Raw genomic sequence first — 24,133 nt, 5'->3', positions numbered from 1 at the left:
AAAAGGCTGATTAAATAGCTTAAATGATCATTGTTTAGATTTCCCATTGAGTCAAAGCAAATGATACATTAGAAGGATTTTCTAAGAGTCAATTAGTAGGGGTTTGGAAATTCCTTTGAGGATGCCAAACATTAGGCAGATGCAAATTAGAAACAGTGGGTTTCTAAAGGACTCTTTATTGCTAACGTTTTACAGCGTGTTTTAATCACATCTGTATTGCAGCTCTGATTTTAAATACCCCAATGGCCATCATTAAAAACATGTTTCTTTTTTTCTAGCACTACACTATAGCTCTTTGTGTTACCTCATTCACTTACAAGCACTTGGAGAAAACAAAACTTTTTTTTATCTTACAATAATCATTTGGAAGCTGTGTTCATTGGCTCTTGTAAAGAGCCCCTGTGATTGTGTTCTTTTAGTTAACAATATCATCTCGTACATCACATAGTTTCCTATTATAAGAAGTACTAATTACTAGAAAAATTAAGAACTCCAGATGGGAAAAGTAACTTTCTGATATGGACATGCGTAAGTATTTGTGTGAACGAAATACGTTTATTTCAGAGGCAAACTGATATCCAGGCCAAGGTCTTGGTTTCAGGCTGTCCTGGATTCAAAAGCCAGCTCTAAAATGATAGTATGCAATGGCATACTTCTATGACCTGAAGCAAATAATTAACCTAGCTATACCTAGATCCACCACTACAAAAATCTTATAACCATAAGAATTATAAGAGATAGACCTCTAGAGTACTTATTCTTGTGTCTCACATGTGTAGGCACTAACCCAAGATGCATCTCAATCCCCTGGAGAAGGAAACTGGCTTTTGAAGAACATTTGTGGATGAGGCACAAACTTCCAGATACACAGTGATACAGACTCACAGAAGGAGAAAGTACATCCCCTTAGAGGTTACCTCCAATCCTGAGCTCTACAGGAGCCATCTCTAATCTAGAAGCTCTTCTGTGACTGCAGGAACTCCCGCACGACTAAGGGAAAGGGAAGCTGACACGCCCAGAGCCTGTCTGCAGTCATGATGCTCAACAGCATTTGGTTTTCAGTGTGTACACCTGAATGGTCTAAGAATGGTCATGACGCTTTTGGGAAAATGAATGCAACTGGTTACGATCATTAAGTTCAACTAGTCTCAGAAAGACAAATATCAAAAGTTTTCTTGTATGTGGTTCCGGATCTTAAATAGATACATAAAATCATGTATGTATGTATAGCATCAAAATAGAAGTGAAACTAAGTAAGGGAAGAAAGGGAACTCAGTAAAGGGGAAGGAAAAAGACAAAGGTAAACGGGGTGATGTGGGGAGGATTGTTTAACAGGCAATAGATACTTATATGAAAATGGTCTTATCACAGCAACACATATAAAGAATATACACACACATATATATATATATATAAAATGAAAAATTTAAAGTTAAGTTACATACATATATACATATACTTAAAACCAGTTGATGTGTATATTACTTTTTCTTATATTTCCCTTTTTCTTGGAGGGAGGTACACGTGTGGAAATTCAGAGCACAACTTACAGAATTTGGATATTTTTTTCCATCGTGTGGGTTCCGGGGATCAAATTCAGGTCATCAGAGGCTGAAACACCATCAGCCTTGGCTACAAGTGCCTTTACACGTTTATCTTTCTCGGAGGCTTTCTTCTTATTACAGAGAAAGTCTATGACTAAGAGGAAAAGGGCTGATTAATCCAGCGGGGGAAGGGGTCATGAGAGCACTGAGAGCAGTGAAGTGTAGCCCTCTGGGGACAGGGCTGGCAACTGCCTGTAGAAAGGAGTGGTGGCTTTCTCAGAAGAGCAGCCATGCAGCAGACGTTATGTCCGGGCTTAGGAGAAAACACTCAGCTGCTTCTTGCATCTATTAACTAGTTCTCACCACTGAGTAGCTCAGATCCCTGCTAGCAAGGGCCTGCAAGTCACTGGAGCCCAGGCGAAGATAGAGTGAAACAGATATGCACACATGGCCCCACTCTTACTTCACTTAAACACGGTACAAGATGGTCAGAGCCCATCAGAAAAGTTGATAAATAAGAATCCTCGAGGAATTAATTCAGCAATGCATAAGTACTCACATGTAAGACTACAGTCTTTCATCTACATACTCTCATCAATATCAGTTCCAGAAATCTACTCAAAACCAAGTTCACTTCTGTAACATTTTTCTTTGAAGATAAAATGTGTCAGTTCAATCACTAAGATGAATCTAGTACCATCAGGAACAAATAACATAATCAACAGCATCTAATACCTCCTAGGAACCAGAGAGGTTTGATACATGCAAGGGGTTAAAGTCAGATAGTGGCAGAGTCAGCACTTGATTAAATGACAAATGTTTTCTGGGCTATTAAAAAGGATTCCATTATCTTTACATTAATGAATCATAATTTTATATGAAGGATGATTCATCCTTTTGTGGGATAAACTGTTGTGGGTTTTCTGCTTTTGGATGATACTTCACCAAACAGCCACACAACCATAATTATGAAGTACTTAAGCAAATTATTAATCATTAATTAATTAAAATATTAATTAGATTAAAGCTACAAAGTTGAATCTACTAAGACAGAGACGCTGGGATTTAGCTCAATGGTATAGCATATGCCTAGCATACATAAGGTTCTGGATTTTATCTACAAGACCAACAACAAAAAATACATCATGCAAATTAAAATAAAAAATATTAAATTCAAGACCTTAACTACACAGACTATGGGTGTGTCCTAACATATTTTGTGATTGTTTATTTTCTGTCATGCTCCTCTTTAACATACAATAGAAAAATAAAAGTAAAATATGTAATATTCTAAATATGTACAGGATACTTGACTTCACTTGTTTTTCAACTCTACCCTTTCAGTCTTTATCTACCCTGGAATAGATGGCTAATTGGTAAAAATTATGTTATATCAAATGATATACATATCTTATAAAAACAACTCAAATATTTATTATCAGATTAAGTGTTAATTTACTACCGAGAAACGGCTTAAATTATCTGGGTATTAACGGCACCATGTTTGTCTCTTGTTCTTGTTATTTGTTTGTTTTTAGTTCTTTTCATAATCAAATGAAGATTTCTGTATAAGAAAACAGTTTCAAAAAGATTAGACAAATGAGGAAATACAAGAAATCTAAGAATATTCAGAAATGTGGCACTCAAGTTGCCACCAAAATCAGAGGCTCAGAAATAACTCCAACTCTATCCATTTTCATAAATGCAATTAGTTAGGCTATGCAGTCACTAGCTAACCAGCCAGTATCTGTTAATGTGATTATTTCTATTGTACTGGTGCCAGAATTCACTGTCTCCTTTAAGGGGCATCCACTCTATTTATTTGAGAGAATAAAAATTATTGTGGTATCAAGTTGCTTCTACATGGGCTGTTAAGTTAACCTACAAAACATAAAATGTACTATCTTCTTAAATTTATTACAGTAATTAGTTGCCACTGTTTTAGGTAGGAAAAGACTACAACAATAATCGACTTGAGCAGCTCTTAATGGCCCATGCATTCTCTTCAAACACGTGGTTTATTGATGAACATTTCTAACAAGGAAACAAGCTACATGTGGCCACTCTAATCAAATTGTCCTTAATTCCAGAATATTTTAGAGGGTACAGTCTCATTTTGACATGATGATAAGCCACCGATATTGCATGATTATGGACACAGTGGCAGGTTTTTGCAGTTTAGTGTGAAAATTCTTGCAAAATCATTTGATTATTGGATTTAGGTACATGCATGCTATTTAAATAGACATAAAGCAAAGAAAACCAGCCTACAATTCACAATCCTAGAGAACCCAGACAACAATGAGAACCCTAAGAGAGACATACATGGATTTAATCTACATGGGAAGTAGGAAAAGACAAGATCACCTGAGTAAATTAGGAGCATGAGGACCAAGGGAGAGGGTAGAAGGGGAGGGGAGAGGAACGGAGGGGAGCAGAGAAAAATATATAGCTCAATAAAAACAATTAAAATAAATAAATAAATACCATCCACACAAAAATATATCCCCTAATGTGTTTTAGAATCCCTGATAGTCTTCGCTTGCTTCCTTTCATTCTCGTAACTCATTTTTCTAACACACCATCATCTTCTGATTCTCCTCTTTGTCTCTAGCACGTCCCACTGCCAGCCCCTGTTTCTAGACATTGTCTCTGGGAATTAGACCTAAAATAGTGCGTGTGTCCTACTGAGCCAGCCAATATCCTCTCCCTTACCCTGCCACCTCTCTGGCTTTCATTCCTTTTTAAGCTTCCTTTCCTCTCATTCAAAATGTGACAGACAGGAAGGGATCAGAACTGTGTTTACATCAAAGTATGTACAGAGCTGAGGAACACTGCAAGAGTGGAGCCTCAGATCTCTGCCAGAAAGGAGCCTCCTCTGAAGAGCTCCTGGCCGTGTAGAAAAAAATGGTTACTATGCAGAAAATAACAATTTCTCTATCAGTGCTATAACTACAATAGATCTATAATAAATAAGATCCTGAAACACTGTGTTAGGAGAAACTGTAGATGCATCATTAGCTGTAGAATTTCTCAGTTCAGAGCATTCTTACAATCTCACATTTAAGATTTAGTATGTCACAGCTTCCTTGTTGTAAGGAACATATTTGTTACAGAATATGTTTTCGAGGACAGAGTCCTAAAGGAGTAAAGCCTTGGGAATATGAGTTCAAGCACTCCAGGCCTTCACCATCAGATAGGAAATTAGGGATCACCCTTCGAAATGTTCCACATTGCCACCTAGCTACCCACCTAGTCACATTCATATCAGTTACACAGTACCAGGGAGGGATGGTGGAGAGGGAAAGGGAGAGGGAGAGATACCAAATGTCTCATATTTGGGTTATTTAGAATCCAAGAACTACTAATAGACATACTCATGTCATGCACTAATTGAGAAAAAGATTACAAGAACTCGTGAAATAATGAAACGGTACCAAAAAATACATCAGGCATTTTGATGGATTTTGTGTTTTCCTACGTCAAAGCAGAAATGTAATGTATTCTAACTGGCAACTTCTCAACAGACTTGTTCTCAAAGATGAGGCAAAGGAGCTGGCCTGGTTTTCTTCTCATGATTATAATTCTTCCTATTTATTTATATGTTACTCAAGCAATAAACTTGTTTGAGGGAGCCTTTTATATTCCTTTTGGTCTTCAAAGATCTACTTTATGCTCTATAGTTTTATACCCCTATATGAAATAAACTTCTGTAAATATCATCTAAACAATCCTGAATCTACCTCTAGAACTCTATCAAAATTTGCTGTTACTTGAAACCCCAAATCATGAACGCAATGGCTCCATGGTACTTAAACTCTGAAACAACTATTACTACCCTGTTGTCTCAATGTTCTGGGACAATAAATAATACAGTATAGTCTGTTTTCTCCAAAAATAAGAAGAGAAAATTTAACCACAATCTTTTTAAAAATTGTGTCTAAGTATTAGGAAACAAGAAACTTCACATATTCACTACTTACTTTCCTACACAATGTTTCAGTGACAGATCATAGGTTTCATTAAGTTCAATTTCAGTGAAGAGTCCAGTTATCTATGTTTGAGAAATTATTGTGTTCAACAGGATAATAAGAAAAATTAATCATAAGAACATAAGAAAAGCTCTCTTCCCCCCTTCCCCCTGGGGCCACAAGATCTCCCCAGAGCTGCTCCCTTGCACGCTGGGCCTGGGCTATGGGCTCAGCCTGGCAGGGGCAGTTCCTGTGCTTTGATAGCCTCCCTGAGGACAGGCAGGCCCTGTGTCAGCTCAGCCACATTCCTGGACACCAAGAGACAGTGAACTTCTAGCAGACATCCATTGGAGGAGGGGTGAGTTTGCTCCTGGCCTGAGGGCTTCAGCTAGGAGGAATTCAGACTTTCCCCGCCCCCTCGACTTTCTGGTCACCCTGCAGTGGTGGCTCCACACTGCTGAGTTCTCCCAAATCCCCTCCCAGCATTCATCCAGGTACACCTTCCTCTCTTTCCCCCTTCCCCCTGGGGCCATAAGATCTCCCCAGAGCTGCTCCCTTGCGCGCTGGGCCTGGGCTGTGAGTACAACCCGGCAGGAGGGAGTACCTGTGTTTCAATAGACTGCCTGAGGAAAAGTAGGCCTTCTGTCAGTGAAGTCCCTGCCCAACAAGGGAACCTGACCTGGTACCAGAAGATCCAATAGAGAGCATTTGAAGGAAGAGATGGGCAGACGCCAAGGCAAGAACTCTTTCAACAATCTAAAAAACAACATGAAAACACCAGATCCCAACGACCCTACAATAGAAGGACCTGAACCTCTTAATTTAGAAGAAGTGGAAAAAAGTGACATTATGAAAGCAACAGAGTCCCTTAAACAGATGATGAATAACTCCCTTAAAGAACTGGATGAGAAATACAACAAAAAGTTTGAAGAAATGAGTAAAGAAATGGATGAGAAGTATAACAAAAAGTTTGAAGAAATGAGGAAATCCATGAATGATACACTGGGAAACCAAGAAAAAACAATCAAACAGGTAATGGAAACAGTTCAAGAATTGAAAACTGAAATGGAGTCAATGAAGAAAACACAAAACGAGGGACGGCTGGATATGGAAAATCTTGGTAAACGAACAGAGACTACAGAATCAAACATAACCAATAGGATACAAGAGATGGAAGAACGAATCTCAGAGTCTGAAGATACCATAGAGAAAATAAATGCTCTGATCAAAGAAAACAGCAAATCCAACAAATTCTCATCACAAAACATTCAAGAAATCTGGGACACAATAAAAAAACCAAATCTAAGAATAATAGGGATAGAAGAAGGAGAAGAACTGCAGATCAAAGGCCCAGAAAATATATTCAACAAAATTATAGAAGAAAACTTTCCCAACCAAAAGAATGATATTCCTATGAAGGTTCAAGAAGCATACAGAACACCGAATAGACTTGATCAAAAAAAAATCCCCTCGCCATATAATAATCAAAACACAAAACATACAGATTAAAGAAAGAATATTAAGAGCTGCAAAGGAAAAAGGTCAAGTAACTTATAAAGGTAAACATATCAGACTTACACCGGACTTCTCTATGGAAACCATGAAAGCCAGAAGGTCCTGGATAGAGGTACTGCAGAAACTAAGAGACCATGGATGCAAACCCAGACTACTATACCCAGCCTAGCTATCATTCACTATCAATGGAGAAAACAAAACATTCCAGAATAAGAACAAATTTAAACAATTCGTAGCCACAAACCCAGCCTTACAGAAAGTAATAGAAGGAAAATCACAACCCAAGGAATCCAACATTGCCAACACTACCTACAATAACTCAGACATCTAGTGAGCCTTCATGAGCTTAACTCAAAGAAGGGACACATACAAACTCTATTAAACAAACAAACATAAAATAATAAATAACCGGAGTCAATAACCACTGGTCATTAATATCACTTAATATTAATGGACTCAATTCACCTATAAAAAGGCACAGACTAAGAGATTGGATATGAAAACAGGATCCAACATTCTGCTGTTTACAAGAAACACACCTCAACCACAAAGACAAACATCTACTCAGAGTAAAGGGTTGGGAAAAGGTTTTTCAAGCAAACGGACCTAAGAAACAAGCAGGTGTGGCCATTCTAATTTCCAACAAAATTGAATTCAAACTAAAATCAATCAGAAGAGATGGAGATGGACATTTTATACTCATAACAGGAACAATTCATCAGGAGGAAGTCTCAATCCTGAATATCTATGCCCCCTAATATAAAGGGGGTTTCAATGCAGAATTCTACCAGAACTTCCCGGAAGAGCTAATACCTATACTCCTTAATGTATTTCACAATTCCTACTTATGTAAAAGAAACACTTCTAGAACTCAAGGCAGTCATCAAACCACAGACACTAATAGTAGGAGACTTCAACACTCCTCTCTCACCAATGGACAGGTCAATCAGACAAAAACCTAACAGAGAAATAAGAGAATTATTAGAGGTATTGAATCAAATGGACTGAACAGACATCTATAGAACATTCCACCCAAATAGGAAAGGATATACCTTCTTCTCTGCAGCTAATGGAACCTTCTCGAAAATTGACCACATACTGGGTAACAAAGCAAACTTCCACAGGTACAAAAAATTATTAGTAACCACCTGTGTCTTGTCAGACCACCATGGATTAAAGTTAGAATTCAACAACAGTGCTACCCCCAGGAAACCAACAAATTCATGGAAGTTGAACAGTCAACTACTGAATCACCCCTGGGTCAAGGAAGAAATAAAGAAAGAAATTAAAGTCTTTCTTGAATTTAATGAAAACAAAGACACAACATACTCAGACCTATGGGACACTATGAAAGCAGTGTTAAGAGGAAAGTTCATAGCACTAAGTGCCCAATTAAAGAAAACGGAGAGAGCACACATTGGAGACTTAAGAGCACACTTGAAAGGTCTAGAAAAAAAAGAAGCTGATTCACCCAGGAGGTCTAGAAGACTGGAAATAATCAAACTGAGGGCTGAAATCAACAAAACAGAAACAGAGAAAACAATCCAAAGAATCAATGAATCAAAAAGCTGGTTCTTGGAGAAAATCAACAAGTTTGAAAAACCCCTAGCCAAACTAATCAAACGGCAGAGAGAGAACACTCAAATTAATAAGATCAGAAATGAAAAGGGGGACATAACCACAGACACAGAGGAAATTCAGAGAATCATTAGATCTAACTACGAAAGTTTATATGCCACAAAGTTGGAAAATGTTAAAGAAATGGACTTTTTTTTTTTTTAGATAAGTACCATATACCAAAGTTGAACCAAGAACAGGTGAACAATTTAAATAGACCTGTCAGTCGTGAAGCATTAGAAGCTGTTATCAAAAATCTCCCTACCAAAAAAAGTCCAGGACCAGATGGTTTCAATGCAGAATTCTACCAGAACTTCCCAGAAGAGCTAATACCTATACTCCTTAATGTATTTCACAATATAGAAACAGAAGAATCATTGCCAAACTCTTTTTATGAAGCTACAGTTACCCTGATACCAAAACCACACAAAGAAAGAGAATTACAGACCAATCTCACTCATGAACATTGACGCCAAAATACTCAATAAAATACTGGCAAACCGAATCCAAGAATACATTAGAAAAATTATCCATTATGATCAAGTGGGCTTCATCCCAGAGATGCAGGGCTGGTTCAACATACGCAAATCTATCAATGTAATCCATCATATAAATAAACTGAAAGAAAAAAACCATATGATCATTTCATTGGATGCTGAAAAAGCATTGGAAAAAATTCAACACCCCTTTATGGTAAAGGTGTTGGAGAGATTGGCTATACGAGGATCAAACCTAAATATAATAAAAGCAATATATAGCAAGCCAACAGCTAACATCAAATTGAACGGAGAGAAACTCAAAGCCATTCCACTAAAATCAGGAACACAACAAGGCTGTCCACTCTCTCCATACCTCTTCAATATAGTTCTTGAAGTTCTAGCAATAGCAAGACAACATAAGGGGATCAAGGGGATTCGAATTGGAAAGGATGAAGTTAAACTTTCATTATTTGCAGATGATATGATAGTGTACATAAGCGACCCCAAAAACTCTACCAAAGAACTCCTACAGCTGATAAACACCTTTAGTAATGTGGCAGGATACAAGATCAACTCCAAAAAATCGGTTGCCCTCCTATACACAAAGGATAAAGAAGCAAAGAGGGAAATCAGAAAAACATCACCTTTCATGATAGCCACAAATAGCATAAAATATCTTGGGGTAACTCTAACCAAGGAAGTGAAAGACCTATTTGACAAGAACTTTAAGTCCTTGAAGAAAGAAATTGAGGAGGATTCCAGAAAATGGAAAGACCTCGCCTGCTCTTGGATTGGGAGAATCAACATAGTAAAAATGGCAATTCTACCAAAAGCAATCTATAGATTCAATGCAATTCCCATCAAAATCCCATCAAACTTCTTCACAGACCTTGAGAGAACAATAATCAAGTTTATATGGCAAAACAAAAAACCCAGGATTGCCAAAACAATCTTATACAATAAAGGAACTTCTGGAGGCATTACCATCCCTGACTTCAAACTCTATTACAGAGCAACAGTATTGAAAACAGCTTGGTATTGGCATAAGAACAGAGAAGTCGACCTATGGAATCGAATAGGAGACCCGGGTATTAACCCACAAACACCTGATATTCGACAAGGGAGCTAAACATATACAGTGGAAGAAAGTAAGCATCTTTAACAAATGGTGCTGGCATAACTGGATGTCAACCTGTAGAGGAATGAAAATAGATCCATATCTATCACCATGCACAAAACTCAGGTCCAAATGGATTAAAGACATCAACATTAATCCGACCACTTTGAACCTGATAGAAGAGAAAGTGGGAAGTAGTCTACAAGATATAGGCACAGGAGACCACTTCCTAAGCAGAACCCCAGGAGCGCAGACAATAAGAGAAACCATGTATAAATGGGACCTACTGAAACTTAGAAGCTTCTGTAAAGCAAAGGATACTGTCAGTAAGACAAAAAGGCTACCTTCGGACTGAGAGATCTTCACCAACCCCTCATCAGATAAAGGTCTGATCTCCAAAATATACAAAGAACTCAAGAAACTAGACACTAAAACTCTAATTAACCCAATTAAAAAATGGGATACTGAACTGAACAGAGAATTCACAACAGATGAACTTCGAATGGCCAAAAGACACTTAAGGTCATGCTCAACCTCCTTAGCAATCAGGGAAATGCAAATCAAAACAATTTTTAGATATCATCTTACACCTGTCAGAATAGCTAAAGTCAAAAACACCAATGATAGCCTATGCTGGAGAGGATGTGGAGTGAGGGAAACACTCATCCATTGTTGGTGGGATGCAAACTTGTGCAGCCACTGTGGAAATCAGTGTGGCGGTTTCTCAGGAAACTGGGAGTCAACCTCCCTCAGGACCCAGCAATTCCACTCTTGGGAATATACCCAAGAGATGGCCAACCATACTACAAAAGCATTTGTTCAACTATGTTCATAGCAGCACTATTTGTAATAGCCAGACCCTGGAAACAACCTAGGTGCCCCTCAATAGAAGAGTGGTTAAAAAAGGTGTGGAACATATATACACTAGAGTTTACTCAGCGGTAAAAAACAATGACATCTTGAATTTTGCATGCAAATGGATGGAAATAGAAAACGCTTTACTGAGTGCGCTAAGCCAGACCCAAAAAGAGGAATATGGTATGTATTTACTCATAAGTGGTTTCTAACCATAATTAAAGGTCTTTGAGCCTATTATTCGTGATCCTAGAGAAGCTAAATAAGAAGGTGAACCTGATGAAATTCATGTAGCTATCCTCCTGGAGATTGGAAATAGACAAGAGTCCCAGGTAACCTCGGGTGCATTGGGGGGTGTGGGAGGGTTGTTGGAAGGGGAGAGGGTTAGAGAGAAGGGAGTAGGGGAGGAATGGGGAAAGCTCGGTGGACTGGGTTGGGGGGGGAGGGAGGAAGGATGGATATGGGATCAGGGAAGAATATATTTCAACTAAGGGAGTCATTTTAGGGTTTACAGGAGACTTGATTATAAATGGGATCCCAGGTCCAAGGAGAAATCCCCAGATTGTTCTCTGGACAGAGGAGAGGGTGCCTGAACCGGCCTTGGCCCATAACCATACTGATGAATATTTTGCTTATCACCATAGAACCTTCATCTGGCGATGGATGGAGAAAGAGACAGAGACCCACATTGGAACACTGGACTTAACTCCCTAGGTCCAAACGAGAAGCAGAAGGAAAGAGTACATGAGCAAAGGAGGCAAGACCAGAGGGAACCTTCATCCAACGATGGATGACGATACAGAAGGAGACCCACATTGGAGCATCGGACTGAGCACCCCAAGGTCCAAATGAGGAGCAGAAGGAGGAAGAAAATGAAAAAGGAAATAAGGACTGCGAGGGATGCGATCACCCACTGATACAAGGGGATGGATCTAATGAGAGTTTACCAAGGCCAGTTGGACTGGGACTGAACGAGGACGCGATCCAACCAGATTCTCTGAATGTGGCCGGATTCTCTGAATGTGTCTGGCCTGGAGTCTTTCTGAAAAGCCATTGACAATGACACTGGGACTTGTTTCCTCTGCATATACTGGATTTTGGGGATCCAGTCTCTTTGGACACTCACCTTCCTGGACCTGGAGGGAGGGGGGAGGAACTTGAACTTCCCACAGGGCAGGAAACCCTGACTGCTCTTAGGGATGGAGAGGGAGGAGGAGAGGGAGTGGGGGGATTGGGAGGGTGTTGGGAGGAGGGGCAGAAATGGAAACTTTTATAATTTAATAAAATTACTTTCTCAAAAAAAAAGAACACAAGAAAATATTTATATGAGGATATCAGTCCTCAGTTACATATACACATGATACCTAAGTACTGAGAGAGACATTTTAGTAAAAGCAGACTTGATCACTCTTCCAGGATCAAAGAAATATTTGTTCTTTGTTAAACATCTGCTGTGTATGCTGCAGAGTGTTTACATACATTGTTGCATTTGGTTACAATGCTCCTATAAAATATGTGGTAACCATTTCAGATATAAAAGAATCACATTCTTAAAAAAAACCACCTTGTTCAGACAAGCATGTGCAGATACCACATTTGAGTCAACATAAATATATACATACATCAGTTTAATCATCCCAAATGTATTAATATAAATAGAGGACTTAATTGGCATTTAAAATGAATTAGTTCCTTTTTAAGGTAAAGCAAAGCAGAAGGAGGGAAGGAGATCAATTTGATGAATTTCATGATATGTTTATGTGATCCAGTAAATTCAAAACATAATTTTATCATATAAGCAATATAAAATTTAGTGGGAAACTGCACCTTTTTGTGTTGTCCATGAAAGCTTTACTTAATATTTATGGCATATTCCAACTTAAGAAAGGCACATTTCAAGTTCTAAATCGCTACAGCAACACAGCAGAGGTTTGTATCCACAGGCAGGTACGAAATACATAAGGTTACATCATTCAGTTACAGGAGAACTGTGATATGATTCCTTTTGAGGGAATACAATTTTGTGCTCACTGTTTTTTTTTTTTTAATCCTCTCTTAATGTAGCACGTAACAAGATTTACCTAAACATAGAATCACTGACTTCACCAAATGAGGTTTAAGACAACATTATTCGCCTCTGGATCCAAACGCAAGGAATAAATATCACTGGGCAGATTTATTCAGAGTTGTAGCTTCTGATCAAGTGATCATGGTGGGAAAAGATGAGTGATCATGGTGGGAAAAGATGCAGTGAGGAGCTGAGGCCTGTGAGCAGATGAAATAGAAATGGCAGTGTAGGGACTCTAACCTGGATTATCTACAGGAAGTACAACTACGGAGCAATTAACAGTGTGCCATGCCACAAAAATCTCCAAAGAAAAAGAGGTCGAAAAGGAGGAAAAGGAGTTCCGGAATCATGAGAGAAAATAAAAGAGATGTAAAGACAACAGTGGAACAAGAATACTTAGACATATGAAAAATTCTATTCATGAGAATATATTCTTCCTCGAATTGATGGAATTCTTTCTGAAAGTTTCCATAGGGAAGATTGTCACTGGCAGGGCCCCAGCAGTTTTGGAATACTGGAGTCACAGATCTTAATAATATCACTTTTCTTTAATGTCAGACCTTTGGCTTTATTGAGCTGGATATTGGGGTGATTATCACACGCAGTTACTGCCTGCGAATGGATTAGTAGGAGTTGATCAAACAGTTTTCCTTGGTAGTCATATTTCAGTTCAATCAGTCAAAGTAAATAAAAATTAACTACAGGAAACTGTTCTGGGAACTGTGCAAGGCTTCCACAAGACATTTTTCTCATGGGCATGCCTCGCACAATTTCCTGAGCCTCTCTGTGTATTAGAAAAGGAATCCTCATTAGCCACTGCCATTTTCTCATCCGCAGTTCATTCCTCAGCCCCCTCTTCTGACTGCAGTGTGACATCACTGTCTGATTGATTGCCATGGGTCACAAACTCGAGAGCTGTCATCTTAGACTTCTGTTTGCGTTAAGCCATTTTAACACTAGTAGCTACCTCTTTACCCTCCTTCTATTTCATCAGCATTTAAATTTCCTGATAGATTTACTTGTAAACACTGTACTGTGATCACAATTCACTCACACCCATTGTCTTCTGTCCACATCCCTGTCCTTCTGACTGTTTTGTCCCTTCCCAATCTTTCTCCTTTCATGTCTTGTAAAGATGGTCAGACCTGCTGTTGTTCACGATCGAGATGGTCCTGATGAAATAATAGCTAGTCCTCTTCCCCATCCCACAGACCTACCTTTCTGTACCCACTTCTATAATACCCCCAGGTTTTGAAGTTGGTAATTCAGATATTCCATTTAGGGCTCTTATTCTCAGCACTTTATTGTGTTTTGAGTCTTGCTTTGGCCACTACTCAGCCCCAAATAAGGCTTTTCTAAGGTAAAAAACTTCATGAGATTATGAGAATAAATATACACACTTAGAAGGCAGTGTGGCTATATGTTGTTAGAGAAACAGTAGATTACCTCTTATGGGCCGTGACCTCCTTTGCCATGTAGTCATCTAAATTTTGATGCGGTTGGCAAAGCAAGCAAGCAAACACCCATACTCGAGAAAAGGCAGCATCTTCAACAGATTAGCCTGAATGAAACTAGATCCATATCTCTCACCCTCCAAATACGTAAATACATACATACATACATAAATTCCAAACAGATCAAGGAACTCAACATAAGACTTGAAACTCTTAAATTGTCAACAGAAAAAGTAGGACATGTGCCACAAGATACATGAAGTCGATTTAAACATGTGGAACTTTTAGAATTATGAGTCAAACTATATCTTTTCAATTCTTTAAAGTTTATCTCTCCTGAGGATTTATCAAGTATAAAATGTTGATATACACAAGTATCATATTTATCCAAATTTTCTATCTTTGGTTTAAACTATCTTTGTGATATCCATGATCTTAATATCATCATCTACTCAACATCTTAACTCAAATATTATTCAAGCTTCAACCTTGAAGTCATAGCTGCTGTCAGTCCTTCCCACTGGAGTGAGTGACTCATGAACCTTTTGGTTTCCTATATCATGAGCCTTGTAATTTTCTTGCTAGTTTCATTTTTTTTTTTTTTGCATGAACAAAATACCCTGACCAAAACAACTTGCATATGAAGAGGCTCACTTCAGTTTAAAATCTTGGGTTAAAGTCCATCATTGTGGGGAAGTCACAGTGGGAACTTCAAACAGTCACATCAAAAGCAGAGGGAAATGAGTGATCTCTTGCAGGGGTTCAGCTAAATTTCTCTACTCTTATACAGTTGAGAACCTCATACCTAGGGTATGATGCCACCCACAATGGACAAGTTTTCCAACCTCAATTCACTCACAACAATCTTCCACAGATAGTTTCCCAAGTCAACCCAATTTAGGTAAGCCCTCAATGAGACTCTTCCCAGGTGATTCCAGGTTGTGTCAAATCTCTGTATCTCACCATTACAATTATTTGATATTTCTTTTTGTTCATTTGTGTGACTTTTTGTGATTATAGTTAATTTGAAAAATTTCTCTCTCTCATTTCTCCCACTAAACCCTCCCATATACTTCTTTCTGCTCTCTTTCAAATTCATGGCCTTTTTTCACTAATTGTTATTACATGCACATATATCTATATACATATATTCCTAAATATAACCTGTTATATCAGTATAATGTTTCTTGTATTCATGTTTTCAGGGATGGCTGTTTGGCACTAGATAACCAACCAGTGCATCTATAAAACACTCTTGTACCTAAGGACCAGGAAACATTGTAGGAGAAGGGGAAGAAATATTGTAGGAGACAGAGTGTCAGGGTTTGGTGTGAGGTTCTATCCCCTGGTAATGTCAAAACATATACCATAAGATCTCACCACCATCACAATTTTTATATCTCTTTTCCCCTTTATAAAAAACCTAATTAACTCTAAAGATTTAAAGCTATGTCCATTTAAACCCAATAAAATGTGATCAATCAATTTTTTAAAAAATTGCATAAATCTTATAGAGTTCTCTGGCAGTGACAGGAGAGCTAATAGTTGCAGCCTGAGTGCCTTAGATTCACCCCTTCTGTGCTTCTTCACTGCCCCTAGAAGCATGGCAGCTTAGGGCTTAAAAGTTTCATTTTAATGGTTTAAAAGGTACAGTGTATTCATAGTAAACCACACAAATTGTTGTTCAGAGTAGATGCTAGTGTCCATGATCAAGGTCACATGATGTCCATTTCATGTGACTTTTAAATGGATGTTGAAAGGAGGCCAAATTTTTCAAGCTTTCTTAACACTGTCCTATTCCTCTGGAAGTTAGTTATGAACATGGGATAAAAATGAACAAGAATTACTTTGAGAAAAGAATAAAGCACTGTCTTCAGAGTGTATCAGACCATAAAGAGGAAAGAAGAGAAGAAAGAGGGGTGGAAGAAAAGAATGATGAAGAGAATGATGGGAAGGAGAAGGAGAGAGGGAGAGGAGGAGAGGAGGACAGACGGAACTCCTAATCAGGACCAGTTCTTTCTTTTAATTATTTATTGTTATTTAACATACATTGGTGCTTTGCCCACATGTATGTCTTTGTGAGGGTATCAGATCCCCTGGGACAAGAGTTACAGACAGTCATGAGCTGCCATGTGAATGCAAGCAATTGAACCCGGGTCCTCTGGAAGAGCAGACAGTGCTCTTAACCACTGAGTCATCTCTCGAGCCTCCAAGAATGGTTCTTGTACTTTTTGGCTCAGAACGCGCAGAATGTAAGAAAACAGAGCAAGGGAACTGCTAATATGCAAACAAACATGGCAGGAGAGCTTAAAAGAACAAAAGCTGTAATACACAGCACTGTAAGACATAACTTGTTCTAATGCAGAAGATACACACGGAGTTCCGGAAAGGCTAGAAGGCCTGAGGAATTATACTAGTCATGACTGTGGAAGGGTTTGGTTTTTGTGGAAGATTTCCATATATGATGCTGGAACCAACAAAGGAGTTTCTGTAGTGTGAAAGTCTAAGGTGCTTTTTGTTTTTCTCTAAGGGACACAGCCAGTCCCATCCTGTATCTGACAGGTTTCAGCATCTGGATCATCCGAACGTCTGCAGTAAAACACAGATGCCGTTTTACATATCTAGAAGTTAACTGCATATGATGTCAAATAACAACCTATGTTTTAACAAGGATGCCGAGAAAATATTTTCCCCCATTCTTATTTCATAGTTATTTTTTAAATCACTGTAAGACATTTGCTAATCTAAAAATAATGTAATAAAATAACAAATGCAACTCAGAGGCTTGGGCAACAATCAGGTAAACTATTAACATATACAACTCATTTTTGACCAGAATGGCACTCCTTACTTCCAATTCTCTCTTTTTGTGGTTTTACACTTACACTGTTTCTGTGCATGCACACTGTGCGCATGCGCCACGGTTCATGGCGCACTGTGCGCATGCGCCACGGTTCATGTCTATGAAGATCGGAGGATAACTCGCTGGAGTCTCTTCTCTCCTTCCATTCTTCCACTACGTGGGTTCTAGATAGCAAACTCAGGTCATCAGGTTTGCTGGCAAGAGTCTTCACCCACTGAGCCACCCCTACCCTCCTGACACACATGTCATGCTCCGTACGTACTTTAGATTTGATATTTTAAACGACAGGAGCTCACTGTGAAGTCCTAGCATGCCCAGAACTCAATGCCTAGACTAGTCTAGCCCCAAACTCAAACTGATGCACCTGCCTCTGTCTCCCTTGTGTTCTCGATTAAAGGGCACGTGCCAGCATGCCTGGCTTAGATTGAAAACTTCTCAAACCAGCAGTAAATATTTTGAGAAAGCAGCTTATTCCTCTTTAAATAATTCAAAATATTTGAGGAATCAAAATATTGTACAATTTTTGACACCTACTTTTACCTATATGGTGTCTTAGTTAAATTGGGTTACAACTGGTACTCCCTGAGAAGGGAAAGGAGATTGCTCACTCGCTCTGACCTATTAAATTCCTTTCATGGTTTAGTTCTGTGAAAACTGCTTCCGTTTCATGCTCTTTGCATCCATGTGCCCTTGGTTTTCTCATTGTGGATCCTTCTAACCACATCATTTCCCCACAGATGTGGCAGTATCTCACACAGGAAGCCATACCTTCTAATTTTTCCAGCTCTCAAATTGCTTAGTCATTAAGTTGGCTTCCAGACCAGACAAAAAGGCTTCCCAACATAAATTTTTATCTTTTTTTGTTTCTCTGTTTGTGTAGCCCAGACTGGCTTCTTACCTTGTCTACCATTAGCTGGTATTAACAGCCTGTACCATGAAACCCAGGAAGAACTTAATTTTTAAATATGTAAATACAGCACTATTGAATGATGATGATACAAGAATTAAAATAACATCTATATACCCTAAAGAGGACTTCTCTTATATTTTCTCTTTTAATTCGCAAAAAAACCCCACAACCCTTCCAAATATATGTTATTGTTTCCCAAGATTTTTCTTTTTGATAACAACTGAAAGAGGTTGTTGATGATCACAGAAGGGAAGTGAGGAAGCTGGAACCAGGCCTGGGAGAGCCTGCATCCGGAGGCCTCAGAGGTGGGCAGTGCCCACTAATGTATTGCAGTAGAAAGTCCTTCTGCTCATCCAGTACCCCATGACACGCTGATGCTTAGGCCTGACCTCTCTAGTAATTATACATTACTGAATAATTTCATGTTTAAGTAAAAACTGTCTAAAGGGGTTTCCTTCTTTATTTCTCAGCAGAAGTGACCTAATCAGAACCTGTGGATGCTCCAGAGAAAGCAAGCTTTGTCAAGTACCAGAGTAGAACCAGGGGTTTGCTTAGTAGGGCAGATCCAAATCATAGTGGCAGGAAAAGCTGCAAATTCACTGATTTAGAGGGAGAGATGTAGGAAACCTCACTTCATAAATGCTGTGGCTAAGATCTGAGCACATGACGGGTGGGGATACACATAGCTTTGAATCTTTAATATTTCTGTTTTCCACAACAAATAATGCTAACTAAAACTTTTTAAAGTACCGGACATATAATTTTGACTTCAATGAATAGCTCCTAAAGAAGGTAGCTATTAAAAAAAAAAAACTTTTAAAAAGCATTAGCTTTAGAATGAATCAGAGGAAGGGTCCCCCTTCTGACACTGTTAAACCATAGCTAGGTTAAACAGAAATCGAACAGAAAGTGGGAAGTAGTCTACAAGACATGGGCACAGGAGACCACTTCCTAGGTAGAACCCTAGTAGCACAGAAAATAAGAGCAACAATGAATAAATGGGACCTCCTGAAACTGAGAAGCTTCTGTAATGCAATAGACACTGTCATTAAGACAAAAAGGCAACCTACTGATTGGGAGAAAGATCTTCACCAACTCCTCATCAGACAAAGGTCTGATCTCCAAAATATACAAAGAACTCAAGAAACTAGACACTAAAACTCTAATTAACCCAATTAAAAAATGGGGTACTGAACTGAACAGAGAATTCTCAACAGAAGAACTTCGAATGACCAAAAGACACTAAAGGTCATGCTCAACCTCCTTAGCAATCAGGGAAATGCAAATCAAAACAACTCTGAGATACCATCTTACACCTGTCAGAATAGCTAAACTCAAAAACATCAATGATAGCCTATGCTGGAGAGGATGTGGAGTGAGGGGAACACTCATCCATTGTTGGTGGGATGCAAACTTGTGCAGCCACTGTGGAAATCAGTGTGGCAGTTTCTCCAGAAACTAGGAGTCAACCGACCTCAGGACCCAGCAATTCCACTCTTGGGAATATACCCAAGAGATGCCCAACCATACTACAAAAGCATTTGTTCAACTATGTTCATAGCAGCACTATTTGTAATAGCCAGAACCTGGAAACAACCTAGGTGTCCTTCAATAGAAAAATGGTTAAAGAAGGGGTGGAGCATATACACATTGGAGTTTTACTCAGCGGTAAAAAACAATGACATCTTGAATTTTGAATGCAAATGGATGGAAATAGAAAGCGCTTTACTGAGTGAGCTAACCCAGACCCAAAAAGAGGAATATGGTATGTACTCACTCATAAGTGGATTCTAGCCATAATTAAAGGGACATTGAGTCTATAATTTGTGATCCTAGAGAAGCTAAATAAGAAGGTGAACCCAAAGAAAATCATATAATTTTCCTCCTGGATATTGGAAGTAGACAAGGATGCCAGGCAAACTTGGGTGCATGGGAGTGTGGGGGTGGATGTAAGGGGAGATGGGTAGAGAGAAGGGAGAAGGGGAGGATTCGGGAGAGCTTGGGGGAATGGGATGGGTGGGATGGAGGAAGGGTGGATATGGGAGCAGGGAAGTAAATATCTTAATTAAGGGAGCCATTTTAAGATTTGTAAGAGACTTGTCTCTAGAGGGGTTCCCAGGTCCAAGGAGAGGTCCCAGATTGTTCCCTGGGCAGCAGAGGAGAGGGTGCCTGAACTGGCCTCGTTCCATAACCACACTGATGAATACCTTGCATATCACCATAAAACCTTCATCTGGCAATGGATGAAGGTAGAGACAGAGACCCACATTGGAGCACTGGACTTAGCTCCCAAGGTCCAAATGAGGAGCAGAAGGAGGGAGAACATTAGCAAGGAAGTCAGGATCACAAGGGGTGCGTCCACCCACTGAGACGGTGGGACTGACCTAATGGGAGCTCACCAAGGCCAGCTGGACTGGGAGTGATAGTGCATGTGATCAAAATGGACACTATGAATGTGGCTGGCAATGAAGGCTGACTGAGAAACCAAGGACAATGGCACTGGGTTTTGATTCTACTGCATGGACTGACTTTGTGGGAGCCTGGTTTGTTTGGCTTCTCACCTTTAAAGACCTGTATGGTTGGGGGAGGACCTTGGACTTCCCACGGGGCAGGGAACCCTGCTCTTAGGACTAGAGAGGGAGGGGGAGGTGGGGAGGAGGAGGGAAAAGGGAGGTGGGGAGGAGGTGGAAATTTTTAATAAATAAATAAATTAATTAATTAATTAATTAAAAAAAGACACATTCTAAATCCAGTTCCCATTATTTGTACATTGTGTGCAGTCTGCTTGAGTACTGGTTATTAAACCTTACCATCCATCACTGAAGGACTAGTTGGATACTTAATGGGGAGCAGGGTTCTGATGTCAGGATGTGGTCATCATAGGACATGTCTTCATGGTTACCACTTTACACTTATTGCTACATAACTCTAGTGAGGAGACACATGGTGGCTCATGCGTTGATGACTGGATGACTTCCTGGTAGTTACTTCTTGTGTGACCACGAGAAGCATCTCTCTGAAGAGCAGTTTTTCCTCAGAAAGGAAGTCTTTGAATGAATTAAGCCCCCGTACCACACTAAGCTAATGTCAACTCCATGGTATGAAGATCTCACCACTTAATAAATAAGGTAAGAAGTAAAGGGGCCCTGTGAGACCCTCCTTCGGGGAGATGGGAAATCACTTTCTTGAATTGGGTACCCACTAGAGACTTGCCAGTCACCAAGGGTTGCTCCAAACTCATGTTTACATGGAACTTGGTTAATATCTATGGGTCACAAAATGAAAGCCATAGGCATGAATATGAAAGTGAGCTTTATGGGGAGGAAGTCTGATAGGAGGACAGGGAGGTGGACGCTGAGACTGGTGTGTATGCATTGTGTACACTTCCAAAACTGTATAATGACAAACCTGACTAAGAAAAAGAAAACTGGATTTCTTAAAAGACTACGTGCACAATTGGAGTGGGACTGGGCTAATGTCAAAATAGTACTCCATACTGGGGAACTTTCACATCCATAAGGAAGTAACTGAGGCAAGCACTACTATTATACTGAGAAAGAACAAAGAGACGAGGAAAAGAACACAGAGGAGCAAGAATACTCCGCAGGACATAGAAGGTGCGTCACATCAGCCTGTTGCTCAGAATTACCACTGTCTCCATAAATTAACCTGAATATCAGTGAAACAAAAGGCTTCCAACTCAATGGTAAAACTAAAATTACAAAAGTGGTCACTTGCTCAGGGTCCAGAAGAGTGTCGGTTTCTGTGTATTTCCTTAGAGAGGCTACATTGTCACAGACCCCAAGCTATCGACTGCTGAAGAATGTCAGTGTCTAGTATGTAAAATGACATGGTGTCCCCCCACCACTGGTCCTAACTCATCTCATGCCATTGTCCACTATTTTAAGTACATTTCCCATTTTAAATGAAAAGCAGCTGTTCACATTTATTAAAAGTATATTATACCCTAAAGCAACTGAAGCAAAAAAAAATGATACTACCTAAAAAATGTTACAAGTAATTTAATTCTCCTTAGTACATAAAAAGAATTTCAGGCTGTATTTTTCTTGCTGCATTTCTCCTCAGGAACGTTTCCTATAAGATAGATATCCTCGTGAAATTTCTTTTCCAAAGCTAACAGTTTTTAAGGCTGATTATAGGGCTCACAAATGCGTTTGAAAATAAAACCAAAAGGAACTCAAAACAACCACCTTAACGTTAATTTGAAAGCAGAAACTCACTGACATATTCAGCCAAAGTGACCCCTTTCCCTTTTCTCAGTTAGGAGCTCATGGCTCCAGGGAGGCACAGATCCGCACAAGGCTGGTAAAATGGCAAGGATGTAACAGACGAGGCAATTCGCTCCATCTGTATACATTTCAGATGGGACCTAGCTTTAAGGCAATGTGCAAAATGGTTTTAGAATTGTCTGGACACTGCCTGGAGCACTCGGGAAAGTTCTAGCTCGTCAGAAGTTGTGCAGGCAGGTGCTAAAAGCTGCTAGAATAGGAAGTACACGCCCCACCGGCTGTGTTTCCCACTCCCATCCATCAAAGCAGCGGCCTGGTAGAGATGCCCTTCAGATGTGGGGGAAACAGGTTTAAAGATACCCTGATCTTGGTGGCTCCAGGACAAAGTGTTCTGGCGGCCCTTAATTTCAGCAGGGTCCCAGGTTCATCTTGAACCCTCCACCCACAGCCCTGGCAAATGCAAGACCACCCACCTGGAGGCGATGGGCCAGCGGTGAGCAGGTCCTGGCTGCTGCCCCTAGTGCCAGAAGCCACATGAAGCATTGCTGGTGGTTGGAGCCAGAGGCCTGGGAACTGCAGCAGCAGGGTCCCTGCCTGCAACTTCCCCTGCAGACCTTGAGCTCTGCTGGGTTGTGGCCCTGCAGCTTGCTTCCCACCCTGGGTACTGTGGTCCGAGGTTTCCGGAAGTGTAGCCCCGGTACTCAGGCCACAAAGCTATGGCATGGCTTCGCTGGGGGAAGTGAAACTGCTTATGGCTTGATGCTACATGGGTTTCAGAGAGTTCTCTTAAGTTCTTATCATATACCCTCTTCCAGTCTGCCTTTAGACTCAGGTGATCTGCAGCTCGCCTTCTCCCATTCTGGCTTTCCCTGCTACATTCTTCTGGGTTGCCCCTTCTTCCTGTAAGACAGGGACACCGGAAGTATACCTCCAGAGAGGAAACTGTTTGACTGAGGGATAGATACAGATAGAGGAACAGATAGGAGGAACAGAGACGTAAAGGTATATAAGTTGTAATATTTCACTTCGTCCAAACCAGGCTAAGCCCACATGTTGTGGACTGATTGACTTTCATCTCCATAGGAAAAATGTTCCCTATTCCTGCTCTAATTTAGAAATGGGGCCAGGTCAAAAAGAAAACACAGCTATCTAAACAGACTACGCCCTTCTCCTCAAACATCAATTGTGATTGTGTTCTTGCTTGTTTTAAAGACTGAGAATTTTACCAAAAGAGTTACCCCATACCCTAACCATGAACATCAAAACACATTAAACAAAAATGGTACCAAAGTTGGAGCAAATTTGACTATCAGGTTGAAAGTGTGGTGGTGATACAGTTTCCCACCCTCCTCTTTTCCTTCTTCAGAAAGAACCAGAAAGTCCCTCAGAACCCCTCTTGTACAGTGTTTTTGCAATACTTTATCTATTAAGTATCACAGAAAATTATTAACTTTTTGCTGCATGCTGGGTAAAACTCATTAAGAGAAATG

General features: G+C 39.8%; 1 protein-coding gene across 3 annotated transcripts in view; it reads right to left on the bottom strand.

Annotated features, from left to right (window-relative positions):
• Nucleotides 1-23,328, bottom strand: part of Bank1 (B cell scaffold protein with ankyrin repeats 1) — a 230,998-nt gene extending 207,670 nt beyond the window's left edge. Inside the window, exon 1 of one of the 3 annotated variants that reach the window (XM_085677666.2) lies at nucleotides 23,117-23,328. In XM_085677666.2, coding sequence (XP_085533792.2) covers nucleotides 23,117-23,186 — 70 coding nt within the window. In that variant the 5' untranslated portion in view covers nucleotides 23,187-23,328. The remainder of the gene's footprint in view (nucleotides 1-23,116) is intronic. The other 2 variants (XM_085677665.2, XM_048456824.3) reach the window with 2 other exon arrangements.
• Nucleotides 23,329-24,133: the final 805 nt, after the last annotated feature.

The sequence above is a fragment of the Myodes glareolus genome, chromosome 17, assembly GCF_982192425.1.
Source record: "Myodes glareolus chromosome 17, mMyoGla1.1, whole genome shotgun sequence".
In the NCBI taxonomy this organism is placed as follows: Eukaryota; Metazoa; Chordata; class Mammalia; order Rodentia; family Cricetidae; genus Myodes; species Myodes glareolus.
Note: the sequence above shows the minus strand (reverse complement) of the source record. Positions and strands in the feature narration are given on the sequence as shown.